The following is a 13,796-nucleotide window of genomic DNA, read 5'->3' as shown; positions in this document are numbered from 1 at the left end:
CACACTTGTGCTTGCCAAAATGCTCTCTCTTCTGCTGTGCCTACAAAATATTGACATCTATGTATAGTTGGGCTCCAAATGGAGATTTAGTTGGGTCATTGCTCTGTTTGCAAATGCCACAGATTCACAGGCATATAAAAAAGGATTTGATGTGTTTATTTCTCCTTCTTTTGAAATCACCTTTTATTATGTTCTTAAAAATTATTCAAAACTGTTTATCTCCTAATCCATACACTGTGTGAGCAGCACTTCTGTAAAAAGAGAGTAATGTGTGAAATTCAGACTTGAATTCTATAGACAGCAGTTCTGAGACACAATAGGTGCTGTGAACCAGACAGAAAATGTAAGAAAAGGATTGTGGTAATGGCTTGGGCTCACTCCTGCTTGTAACTGATGGCAGTATGGATGAATAAAGTTTTTCTCCAGGGCACATACTAACTGCATGCAGTAAATAGGCATTGATGTCTACCCCTCATCAGCTAACCAATGTTACTGGCTTGTAAAAACACAACAATTATTAGCCGATTTAGAAATATCCTCATGGTAATTTCATTTCACTTATGATGCCTAATGGATAGCTAGATATTTGCATGAAGTGTGTGTGGCTTTTTGCCTGAATTGTTAATCAAGTGATTAAGTGGTAAGTGAAAGTAGTGCATCCAGATGACATTAATGCTGTTGCAGTCCTGGGTGCCTCCTGAACCAGGTACAGCAAATTATCTGTTTTAAACATACTTCTCTCTTAAGCTACTCATCTGCAAATCAAAGCAGGGTTGGTATAGACAATCCATTGTGTTAAGTCACCTTTCCTTCCCACTGGCTTTTTGTACTGGTCTGACTACAGCACTTGTTTTCTTTTGCAGAAGTGGATGTGATGATGCCCACTGTCTCTCACCACAGATATAGACCAAACCTGCAGGCAGAGGAGCTGCTTTGCAAAATAGGCTGAAGACTGAAATGTATTTAGTAAGATTGAACTCTAACTTGCACTAAACTATTTAGTGACAATTTATTACTTCATGTGTTCTTTTCTGTGTCCTGATCTGGGGCCCTCAATGAAAGAATGGTGTGAACCTGTTTGGAGCATGTCCAGAGGAGGCCATCGAGATGCTCAGAGGGCCAGAGCACCTCTCCTGTGAAGACAGGCTGAGAGAGTTGGGGCCTTTCAGCCTGGACAAGAGAAGGCTCTGGAAAGACCTTCTAGCAGCCTTCCGGTACCTAAATAGAGGTTACAGGAGAACTGGAGAAAGAGTTTTTGCAAGGGCCGGCAGTGATAGGGCAAGGGTGAATGGTCTTAAGCTGAAAGAGTGTAGATTTAATTGGATATTAGGAAGAAATTATTTCCTGTGGTGACGGTGAGGCACTGGAACAGGTTGTCCAGGGTAGTTCTGGATGCTCCATCCCTGAAGTGTTCAAGACCGGGTTGGATGGGGCTTTGAACAATCTGGCCTTGTGGAAGGTGTCCCTGCCCATGGCAGGGTGTTGGAACTAGATGATCTTTAAGGTCCCTTCCAACCCAGACCACTATTCTATGATTCTGCTGGTGCAGGGTGTAGCTGTGACCCTCCCATCCTTCAGAGCCTTCACCTACGAGTAGCTGTGGGTGAGCTGAGTTGTCTGAGCCTTAGCACTCTGTCCGTACCTGCCTTTAACTTTTGGCACCCCACTACACCGGGGCATTTGACCATCCACACCCAGTCAGTGCCTGGCTCCGCTGCCAGGCAGCGCAAGAGCGGAGGATGGACCACGGGGCGAGGCGCTGTCCTGTGCCCCAGGGCACAGCCGGGCCCCCCAAAAATCAGTGGGTGCCCCCTCAGGAGCGGAGCGCGGTCCCCGCACCAGCCGGGGCCCGCAGGGATCCGTGCGAGGGGAGCGGGCCCTCCCCGGCGGGAGGGCGGGCGGGAGGGAGGGAGGGAAGGAGCGGGAGAGCCGGGAGAGCGGAGCAGGAGCTGCCTCAAATGCTTGAAATAATTCCGCTTCCGTTCCAGAGCCGGGAACAGCCTCCCACGGCACCGGGGCCTCGGACCCGTCTGCTCCGTCCCCGAGCGCCCGCGGCGGCCGGGCCAGCATGGCAACCTCCCCGCAGAAGTCCCCTTCTTCCCCCAAATCCCCCACCCCTAAATCCCCTCCGTCCAGAAAGAAGGATGACTCCTTCCTGGGCAAGCTCGGCGGCACGCTGGCCAGGAGAAAAAAAGCCAAAGAAGGTAAAAAAAAAAATTAATTAACAGGTTTCCACGTTTCCTGGGAGTTACCTTAATATGGGGGGGGGACACGGAGGACGGGGGGGAGGAGACAGGGGGAGAGGAAAAGGCTCTGGGGAGCGGGAGGAAGGGGCTGGCGGGGCAGGACGCGCGGGGTGGGGTGGGGTGGGCAGGCGGCGAGGGAGGAGCCGCCCCGTCCCCGCCGCTCCTGGTGTCGATCCCGGGATCTGTGTGCGGGGGCTGCTCCCGGGGTCTTTGTGGGAGCCGATCCCAAGGTCTGTGTGCGGGGCAGCCGCGGAGCTCGGCCGGGGAAGGAGCGCTCCCCGGGCAGGGCCCGGGGCTTGTCCCTCAGCAGGATTTACCTCCGCAGTTGTGCTGCAGGCACCCAAAAACTTATTGCTCGGATCCTCCGTGATTCATAAACATGCAGTGTTGGTGTGCGGTGTGGCCGGCACACGTCGCTCTGAGGAGCCAGCGACTGATTTAATGTTCATAATCATTGCTCAGAGGCTTGCAATGTAATTGTCCTTGGGCTAAGCAAAAAAAAAACCTTCGCCTCACGACAGCGGACCTTTGCAGAACGCCGAGTATGTAGAACAGTCTGGTTCTTTGTCCATACATGTGAGTTAATGCCCACCCCCGACTGAATCTGCCTGTTTGAAATCCCATGAGACAGAGAATTGGAATTTAACCTCGCTCGCCCATCGTTTTCACAGCTGAAGTTAATTTAAATATGATGCAAGTAGAGACGAAGTAACAGCCACTTCAAAACAGTTTTTCAGGCAACATTCGTCGCTTGCAAGTGCAAAGGAAGGTGCTACACTCAGCAGACCCTTGCTCCTCGTGTGCACAGGGACAACGAAAGGAGGCACAAAGTAGCATCAGTGCTAGACAAGGATGATACAAACTTTAGCGAGTACAGTCCTTCATTCTGTAGCTATCACATCATCTTTCTGTGTTGCATGGGCTTGCTTTTCAGTTAAAACCCATGTTGCACGATTGTGCTCGCATTATTTGGCTTTCTTTGGTCATTGTAGATGGCCCAGAAGTTGATGAAATAGTAAAGAACGACAAACTTTATTAGTTATGCACTTTTTTACATTATTCTGTTAGAGTATTTGTGACCACTGGCAGCACTGAACTAGCATCAATCTTCCTTAATGAGTCCGTGTTGTAGGTATATGTACAGATCTTTAAGCTGACCTATTCATAGTAGACTTGGTATGTCAGTTTTGTTTTTATTATTATTTTTTATTACTAAATGCTGTTTTCCTTAGTGACAGATGTTTGAAGTCACGAGTCTCCAGCAAACTGTTAGAGGTAGAAGCTACTTTTATCTACAACTTGTAATCTTACAAAAAGATGTATTCTGTGAGATCGTATTTCTTCTCATTACTTTTACATCTGTATTGAATTTACTGACTAAAATCTGCACCTGCCACTTCATTACCTCATCAGTGTTTACCCTTTTGAAATTTTGAACCTGCATTAGTTTTGTCTTCTGTGTTTCCCAATTTTATAAAGTCTATTTAAAAATAACAGTGGCTTGGAGAATAGTGGTTTTTTTCTAACTTTGTGAGGAGTTTGTTACCTGCTGATGGACAAAAAAGTATTGTATTAAATTCATCTTAATCTCCTTCTTACTTCTGCATGTATTTGTGACATTTCTCTCGTGGAAGTGTATATAGAGGTGAGGTTCATAGTATGCTATTTTATTTTGTTTATTTTTTGGGTTTAACAGATTCAAACCTTACAGTGAAGCCTGTCCTTGTCATGCTTCTTAATCTTTCCTCCACTAGAAATAAATGTGGGTTTGGAAACTGTTAATGAGTCACTTTGTTTCTTGCACACACAGGGGTTTCATCTCACGTTGCTGCCAGTTTGTAGAGCTCTAGATGTACTTGCCACCTAGCTGGGAACTTTATATAGGAGGGTAGTTTGCTTATTCATCTAGGCTCTGTTCTTTGGGGGTTTTCCTGCTTGGTAGGTTTCCTATAGAGATGGGTCTCAGACATAGGAGTGCACGTGGTTACTCACTGTTTACACACATATTAGAAAATGTTCAAGTATAAGTCATAGGTATTTGAGGAAAGAAAATATTTTTTTTTCTACTGGCCATGTTTAGACCTTCAAGTTTAGTAAAGTAGAATGAAGTACTTTTAGACGGCATCTTTACTCTTTTCTCACATTTTTTAGTGGAACGTCAGGGCCTGGATGTTCTGGATTCTGTAATGCAGTTTGTTAGTCCAATATCTCTACCCTGTTTTAATGTGAATGTTGATCCCTAATCTTGTAAGGTCTCTCAAAAAAATGAACTGTTAGTAGCTCTTCAGAAATAATGCTCTGTTGTTTTTTTTTCTGCATAGGGTATTCATTTCCCCTTTTCACCTACTTAGTCTTGTGATTTGTCATTGTAATATTCCAGTAGAATAAATCCAGTAGATTCTGGATCTTACCTATATTGTTATTTCTTCATGAGGCAGCAGTTCTGACTATTCCAGTTTGTTGTTGTGTTTAATCTATGGCCAGTAGAACAAGTGCTCTTTTGGATGAATGTAGACTATGCAGAAGATACCTCTGTCATCCCAGTCTCCTGATCAACTGGGTTAAAGGCCTGGCTAGAGCTACTGTGGCATTTTTTCCAACCTGCACACCCTTAGGGGCTACCAAGGAGCTGCTGCATCCCCCCCCCCCAACTCTGTTTATTAAGCCAGACCATGATCGGGGTGCACACCTGAAATCAAAAACTTGGGATCAGACCTGGGTCTCACAGCTTAGTGATAGGTCAAGAAAATCAGTGGGCCCTGGTGTGCTTATGATAAATGAGGAACAACTGAAAATTTCCTTCTGTTTCAGTCAGTGTAAATTCTACTTTTACACAGAGGACAGAAAGTTACTGATTTGCTCCAGTGTTTTGCTGCAAGGGCTAAGAATTGGTGTTTTTGAATAATGCAAGAATGTTTTCTCTCTTGTAGGGAATATGCTAATTACATTTTAGTAGTATCTGTGCTGTGTATGTAGTTGATACATTATTACACATGAGTTGTAGATGATACATTATTACACGTGAGTTTTGACTTTGTCATCAACAGTCAGTTTGATCACTGTCAAAGTGATGTTTTTATTTATTGCAACAATACAGCAAGTGCCAAAATGGTCCACCAAATGAAAATCCTTTGGGATCTGAAGTGACATTAAAGAAAAATGCAGATTATTTATGAAGAGAGTCAAGTCTATGTAGTTTTTGCTACACCTAAAGTATTTTATAATATAAAGTGGGTTTTCTGTAATAACATTAATTTATATGTATAAATATATACAAAAATATATAGCAAGCCTTTCGTTATGAACTTCAAAGTTCTTGGTAATGGTAAGTAGTCCACTAGAGGTAGAGATGGGGGTAGTCTAGACAAGTGAAATGAATTTTCTAATATGACAGCACAAATTGTTGACCAAAACAAAGAGAGTAATCCAAGATACTGTAACTTGAGATATCACATGTGATGTAAGCAGGGCTTAGTCATACCCTAAGACATATGTTAATATTAAATATTAGAGAATATTTGATAAAATCTAGGATTTGGAGCTCAAATTTGCTTATGTTGTCATCTATCATGTTGGCTTTTATCTGGTTTTCATTTACAATATCTCATCACCATTGATGTAATTCAAGGATGAGAACATTGTACTTTCATCTTTCCTGTGAGAGCATGTGCAGCTGCATCTTTAAACGGTGTATATGTTCTCTTCAAGTAACAAAAATTACAAATTATTAAATATATTTGGAGTTAATTAAATTAGCTTTTTATCCAATGAGAGAATGATGAAATAATACTAAAATATTTGATGACCTGTTTGCAAACTGAACTGCAATATGCAAAAATTATTTGTAGTTTTTAGCAAGGTTCCATCCCTTTCATTCCTGAAAGGCATTCAAAAGCTGAGCCACCCCATATATGCTACTGAAGGATCCCAGTCCTTATCTATCAGGAGTTCAGATGCATGGTGGAGCTCATCATATTAGCAAAAGCAAACCACAAATTAATTTTTTTGTAAGCTCCTTGTAGAAGTTTGAATAGTGGACTAAATATATATCTTTAAACAAGTGCAAGGAGAGAACAGAATGTTTTTGGGGTTTTTTTTAGATGTGTGGGGGGAGTGGTGTTACCTTATGAATTTTTCATGGCGGGTTTCAGTAAGGTCACGTGTGATTGCCCTCCTTGAATTTTCTTGGCCTGGCAATTATAGACACAGAAAAATTCACTCCCCCTAATAGCTTACCTTAGTGGAGAATCTAAAAGAATTGGCCCCTGACATGCTAATAAATCTGTGACACATTTGGGAACGGAGAGTGAAGTTCGGAATTGCTTAAATTGCACAGGAGCAGATGGGAAACACACAGCTTGGACTCCTGCATTTGGTAGAGAGCAATTGTACGGGCTCAATCAGTTTTCCAATTGATATGACATCAATTTCAGCAATTTGACTGCTCTTCTGCCCAGTTTATTTGGTGTTGATGGGCAGGAGAAGGAATGAATTTTCTGCTACCTTCCACTTACGAGATCTCATCTTTTTGTGTTGCACGTCTTGTTTTGATTTAATTTTGGTATGTGAGGTCACAGTAGGCAGTATTCTCTGTATGCCTAAGGGAAGAGCATGTTAACAGTGTAAAATATTGTAGATTCTGGTGTGTTTTGATAATAACCTTAAATTTCTTAATCTTTACCTTGTTTCCATCCTGCATTTTACAGAATAATATGAAACTAGGACAATCTAAGAATACAAATTAAGAGTAAGTGTAGGCTAATGAAAGCTTTTCAGGTATTTTAAGTAAAATGTTTGTCTTTCTGGAGTCTGTGAGTAAAATGCCTTGCTGTGTGACTCACTGACAGAGAGATTATGCCTTGGTCTTGCTGTGGGCATTTTACTGTGACAGAAGTGTATTTCTTGGTATACAAGAAGTGTTCTGCTGAATTTTAGATGACATATTTGAATAATTTTCTTTGGACCTATTTCTGCAACTTACTTTTGAGTAATGCACACTCCTAGTGCAAATGCCTAGGTTTTTTGTCAGTAGATTTTCGTGCCTCTCTGTTTCTCATGAGAGATTCTAGGCCACTCAAAATGCTTCGCAGGCTTTCTCTCATCTTCTGCTCTCACTCGGTGCTGAATTTAAAATGCAGACAAAGCTGGAAGAAGAACTGATCCATGCCCTACCATCGTATTTGCTTGTGTGTACCATGAATGGTGAAAACGAACCACTGAATGCTGATTTCTTACTGGTGCTTTGAAGGTGGCATCTAGTGTCTTCTGTGAAAAGGAAATGGCACAAGGAAGGCTTTATTGTCAGTCTTGTATCCTTACTTTTGAATTGCTGCCTTTTGCTGCAGCATATCAGTACACCAACCCTAGGCCTTTTTGTGCCATCCGAGGAGCTGAACAGCTGTTTTTGCTGTCTGACATAATGATCTTTACTGCCAACCTTACTGTGTAGCAACTGAAATGTGCTTATAATCTTTTCCCTGTATACCATGTTGCATATTTCCATGTCCCTGGTGTACTGCCACAGGCACCTTGTGGACAGCTGCATAGCTGATGCTGGGCAAAACCTGTTAGCATCACCATTGAAATAATTATTGCCTTGAAGCAAGTTCTGTTAAGTAGGTGGAAGGAAGGTGGAAAGCAAAATGGAAAAAGAGAGGGAAGATCCACTCGCTTTGTTTGTCATTTCATTGCTAAGAGCCTTGTGAGCACGAGAGTAAGAGAAACTACTGCAGAGGACAGCACTGGGTTTTTGTTTCCATCCTTTGAATCCAAATTGTCAGGGGATATCTGGGGAGGCCTCCCTGCCCTGGCTGTTGAAGGGATCGCTCGGCAGAAAGGAAGATAATTGTCTTGAAACGCTTCTGTCAGCGGAGACGAACAGCACGGACACCCAACTGTTGCTCGGGCTGTGCTGGCAATCGCCCTCCAGATGCAGCTCTAGGGCACGTTTGTAAATGACAGCTCTGACGTGCTTGAAGCTGTTTGTCATCTGTCGGGTTTGTGCGGGTGGAGGAGTAACTGCTGCAGCCTTTGATAGTTTTGGGGTCTGTCCCACTCTTGCCTTCCCACCTCTGCCTCTTCTTCCCACGAGTGCTGCTCTCTGCAACAAACAGGAACCAGTCAGCACTGTTAGTTGTTATCTGTAAGACACTGTTAAGCATCTATTACTGTTTATATGTGGCTAAATTAAGGGCCAGGTCTTATTGTGCTAGGCACTATACCTTCACAGTGCCAAGAGCCCCTGCATGCAACAATTTGCAACTTAGAGCTCTTTATCTTTTTATCTTGCATATTTTTCTGGCTTTTTCTTCCTGTAATTTGCATTTTAACATTATACCTGGCATTTCAGTTTTGCTAGTACTCATGATCTCATTCAGAATTTTTATCTAGCGCATTTTCTCTTTGTTTTTTGTTTCAGTAGCTTCCCCCCACCCCCTTTTTAATAGCCTCTGGTTCTGGTTAGTTCAGAGAAAGATATGAGAATATTGTCAATGCATTTCTGAACCTCAAAAGTCACAGAGAACCCTAAAATTACTCTAAACAATTCATTGTTTCAACCAAATATTCATGTAGGGCCCAGTCCAATTATGCTTGGTCCATGTGTTTCCTGTACAACAAACATGTGAGTCCCAGATGCCAGCCTTGAGTCTGGATCCAGAGTTATCCCATCATGGTATAGCTGAGCATATCAGTGCCTGCTTTATATTGAATGTCCCCTAGCATGTGCAAAGGGGTGAGATCCTCTGGGACTGTAAAACAGGATACGGAAAACGCACTGATAGTGTTGAGGTTAACACAAAGCACAGCACTGCCAACCTCTTCTGTGCCAGAGGGGGGGCAAAGGGGAGTGGTGGTGTCTCACTGGGGGCAGGAGGACCCATGCATGCAGTAAGGGGATGTGTACGAAGAGGACACAGAGCCAGACTCTCCTGACTCTTCCCACAAGAGCACCCTTGATCATTAAGTATATCCAGTTGCTTTTGAACTAACTCAAGTGACACAGAATTTAAATTTTTTTTTAATTTTTTTTTACTCTATGCATGGTTAATTTTTGAAACTTATTGCTATGGGATGTTTTGGATGCCAGAAATATTTTTTAAAAGTGGGTAGGGGGGACCTAGAAGTGAGTCTGGCTGGATTTTAGATGGAAAGATACTCCAGTGTCTGCAGAGACCCACTTGGGAATCATGTAGGCCATCACAGACATTTCGTGTTCCGAAATCATGAAATACCTGTTATGAAATTGAAATCCATGGCTGTTAGGAAGCTTATGCAAATTTTATTGGTTTGCTTTTTCCTGTTTGTTTTGTAAAGAAGGCATTTCTGCCAGGGACCAGGACTCTGGGCTTTGATGTCCTGTTCTGACCCAATAAAGCTATGAATTCTGTTGTTCTGAATTCTACCTGCAGGAGGGCATAGAGCCACTGAACTCTGTCTTGGCATTTGACTGCCAAAAGCAGCCTAAATTATGTGGACAAGTCAGCTGCTATGCAAGTATGCCTTTTATTTCCTGTGTTTTTCCCATTTGAGCAGTTTCTCCACCATCTGAGCCCACACATCTCGTACAGGCTAAAACTAAACATGCACGGAATGGGTTAAAGGAAGGGAGGTGGTGAATGGGAGTAGAGAAGCAGAGCAAGGGGTCTGGCTTTGGGAAAACAGCTGCTCTCTGAGGTGCTGCTGTGCTGGGAGGAGGAACAGGGCTGGAGGGCAGGGGGAGGGAAGGAGGATGTGTGGCTGTGTCCATCCCTTCCTCTCCTCTCTCCAGCAGCAGCTGCTTCCCCCCTCTCCTTGTGCTGCCCTGGTCGCAGCAGTCACTGCTGAGCTCTTTGGGGTGCTGTGAGCAGACCTGGGCGAGGGGGCTTGGTGGTTTGGCAGAGCTCGTTGCCACCGCAGCTGTTCCCCATCTGTGGGGAAGGGGTGATGGCCACAAGCTGCCAGCTGGACTGTGCTGTCCTAGAGACAGCTTGGGTTGCAGAATTGCTGAATAGTTACGGTTGGAAGGGACCCCTGGAGATTGTCTGGAGATTCAGGTGGCTGATGGTTCAGGATCTGAACTGAGGGAAGGTGGATTGGTCTGGCCCACCAAGCTCGTACCTCTGACTGGCCAGGTGTGATGAAGGCAATGGTAACAGTGTACTCTGTCAGTTCTTTTCAGTATCTGCTGTAGTTGGCTGGATGCATAGCAATTATCTAGATGAAAGATAAAAAAGATGAAAGTGGTGGAATAAAATCAGCATTGAACAAATGGTTGGAGAGGTTCCAGTGCCTCCAGATTACAGGACAGAGACATGGAAAAGAAAAAAAAACAAAACAAAACAGCTAGAGACCAGCTCAGACTGATGTACCTTTATTTCAGTGTTAATTTTTTCTTTACATCTCCAGATTTAAAATATGCTTTTCCTTAGACTCATGAAAGCATGTATCCAGTTTGCAACACAAAGGTGGATATAGCTAAATGAAGCTGTAGAAGAGAGTAAATACAAAGTTCTCATTTTCATCCTCAGTGAAGTGAGTGTGCTGTCAACAGAATCTGTAGTTTTAGAACTCTAGTGTTTCCTGTAGCATTTAAAGGAATCTGCCCTGAAGATATGAGAAGACCTAGAGACCAAGACTCTGACCAAGAGAAAAGTTCTCACTGGGTTTGATTACTGTTTGTGGGATTCTACATCTTCTGAAACCCTTTATCATAAAGGCAGCTTCCTGAAAGTACAGATTTGTGCTTCTGGGAATCTTCCTTGGACAAAGTCTCTGGGATGTATACTAGTTTTAATTTCCTTTTTTTTAATGCTTTCCACAACCATTAAACAATGCCCTCCCTGCAGACCAAATAGTTTAATACTGTGCTCTCTGCCTTTCTCACGGAGATTAAGATAAGGACAGTCCAGTTATTTTGTCACTTCACTGTATCTGAGATCAAGTGCTTCCTAATAACTTAATCCACAGAATTCTGCAGTCTTTTTCAGCAAAATGCTAATGTTGCTGAAGGTGAAATCGGAAGTTGTAGGAGCACAACTTAACTTTGTGAGGTGAAATTTGGGGAAAGCAGTGGTTAAGTTGTACGTAAAATTTTGTTGCTTTTCCATCTGCTGCTTCTGTCCTCTTCGTTTTCCTCCCCACACCAGTTGTTGTTGACTTGTATCTCTAATGCTAAGCTGTTTTATTAGCCAAACTGCAGCCAAGACCAAAAAGGAGATGACCCTTGAAAGGACAGTTAACACTGCACTTGGTGCAGTCAGTGCTGTGCTGGAAGCCCTTCGCGTGATGATGCCATTTTGCATGAGAGAGGATGAGCTGGAAGGGAGGATATTTTGCAGCACTTCACATTTTCACTTGTAGCTCTTCCAGATGCTGGGGTGGGGCTGAAGGCTTAGCTTGCTCTCTGTGTATTCTGTGTGCCTTCCCCAGCTTGTAGAAGTTCCTGTGATGCTTTTGAGTGTGTGGTCGGAGCACCGAGTAGCAAAGGCACTCGAAGCCTTGCTCTTCACGTGTTTCATTTTACATTTTTTGCTTGGTGTGCTAATACTTATTAATAGATAACATTACTTGGCTTAGATACCCTCTTCTCACCTGGAATTGGGTGTGTATTGATGTACCAGTGAGTTAATTCACTTCGGTGACCAGGCTGAAATACAAACAAAAGATTTCTTGGAGTAGAAGCCAAATCAGATCAACAACCTTATGTGAATCCTTAGCCTACTTTGCAACTACCCCTTGGCAAGCTGTGCTCAGGCCAGAGAAAACCAAGGGCCAGAAAAAAATAGGGATGTGGCTGGTCAAGAGTGTGTTGTATTGGCAGAGCTCTGTTAGGAAGATTAGCCACCATCTGTTCACCCAAATCCTGCACCTGGCTCTAGACTGTTCAACTAAGCAATGATCTTACTCAAAATATTAAAGAATTGCAGGGTTAAATAACAAGGCTCTACAGTGTCCCAAACGTTCTGCTTTCCTCTTAGTTTTGTAGTAGTCTCTGTAAAATAATTGCATGTGGTACTGTGAAATGTTCTTATTATATATGTGGATTTCATACAAAATGAAAGAGAGCACATTGGTCATGAGATGGCAACACTGCTTTTATTTTAATCTTTGCGCTTTCTGACGTCTTATTGATATTTGCATTAAGCAGCACATAGTGTACCATATTTAACAATATGTTACTTTTCCCTAGATAATTATTTTTGCAAAAGAAAACATGTGCTATGTATATTTTTGTGAGTCATTCTCAGTAGTTGTAGTCATGTTTAAGTCCTTCTGGCTTCTCTGATTTCTGCTTAGCATAGAGCTGGTCCTTTTCTTTGCCTTTTCCATAGAGTGTCTGTGGCACTGACCCAGTGATAGGAAAGATCAGCCTTTATTCATAGTGAAACCTGTGAAATCCTGTTTGGAAAAAGGGACTTCAGTCAGGGTAGTAGGAGAGGGGGTGCAACAATTGTCAGCGGCCACTGGTCCCCCTCAAAAGCTCTGAGCAGAGACTGAAGGGTGTGGTAGAGTGAGGAGCAGCTGCTCATCTCCAGACCAGTGGTAATTTCCCAGGCATGAAAACGCAATCTCATACTGCAAAAGCATTGAAAGAATCAAAAATCCTAGATGGAGTCCTAAACATTATAATTTCCTCAATGTTTCTTTAGCATAGGGTTCATAATTTTTTATTGGAATGTATGTTTACAAGAAGAAAAAGTTCATCACCACATCAGTGGTATTAGTACTGAAGTCTCATGTGGTACTTGAATCTCTTCACCTGCCTTTGCATGCAGTAAGTCAACTTTTAAGTGCACTAATTAGTTCTGGCCTCTTGGCTTTGGTTGCTGCAGCAGTGCACAAGCAGATAATTCAGGTGAAGTTAAGGTAACTATGCTAGAAACAGGACTGAGAAGGGGAGTTATGAAATAACATTTTTCATCTGTGCTTTTCTGCCTTATCCTTTGGAGATACCAGCTTTTCCAACTGGCCACGTTTCTTTGATCATTTTCGTACAGTGCTTTCTGTGTTCATGTCTACTAAAAATACCTAAAGCTCCATGTTACCAGCCATGTTCAGTAGGTGGACTTCAACATAGCCCTTTTCTTACCTCAGCAGGTAATGATTGCTGTCTTATTTTCTACTAGGATTTAGCACTCCAGCTTCTCATTTACTGCAGGGGAAAAAGTTAACTTCCTTCCCAGGTCTGTCCATGGGCCTTCTGGCCTGGCTTCTGGGATGTGCACATTAATGTGTCAGCACTGTCCTGCCGGTTGTGCCTGCACTTCTTTAACTCACAGTTAATTGTTTCCCCGGAATTACAGACAGTGAAAGACTTGGGTGTTAGGTGATCACAGGGCTATGGCTGACCACGTTCCTGGCTCAGAAAACAGGCAGGTGTCATACTCAGCAAACAGATGGATGGGGTGCAGGCAGCCCAGAGAGCACGTGTGCCATGAGGGTGGGTGCTAAGGTAAGAATTTCCCAAGCAAGAATGTCTAAGTTGCTGTGCCCTACTTATCCAACTGTGAGCTGGATTAATGAAAGGGAGAGTTTAGACAGAGAAGTACTTTGGGTACGTTTAGTGAGAGA

General features: G+C 43.2%; 1 protein-coding gene across 1 annotated transcript in view; it reads left to right on the top strand.

Moving 5' to 3' along the window:
- The first annotated feature begins 1,974 nt into the window (after positions 1-1,974).
- Positions 1,975-13,796, top strand: part of PARVA (parvin alpha) — a 66,971-nt gene continuing 55,149 nt past the window's right edge. Inside the window, exon 1 of the mRNA XM_027651262.1 lies at positions 1,975-2,204. Within this exon, the coding sequence (XP_027507063.1) occupies positions 2,069-2,204 (136 nt within the window). The 5' untranslated portion in view covers positions 1,975-2,068. The remainder of the gene's footprint in view (positions 2,205-13,796) is intronic.

Source organism: Corapipo altera, unplaced genomic scaffold (genome assembly GCF_003945725.1).
Source record: "Corapipo altera isolate COAL_440 unplaced genomic scaffold, ASM394572v1 78, whole genome shotgun sequence".
NCBI classification, from domain to species: Eukaryota; Metazoa; Chordata; class Aves; order Passeriformes; family Pipridae; genus Corapipo; species Corapipo altera.
This window is presented reverse-complemented; position numbering and strand designations above follow the sequence as displayed.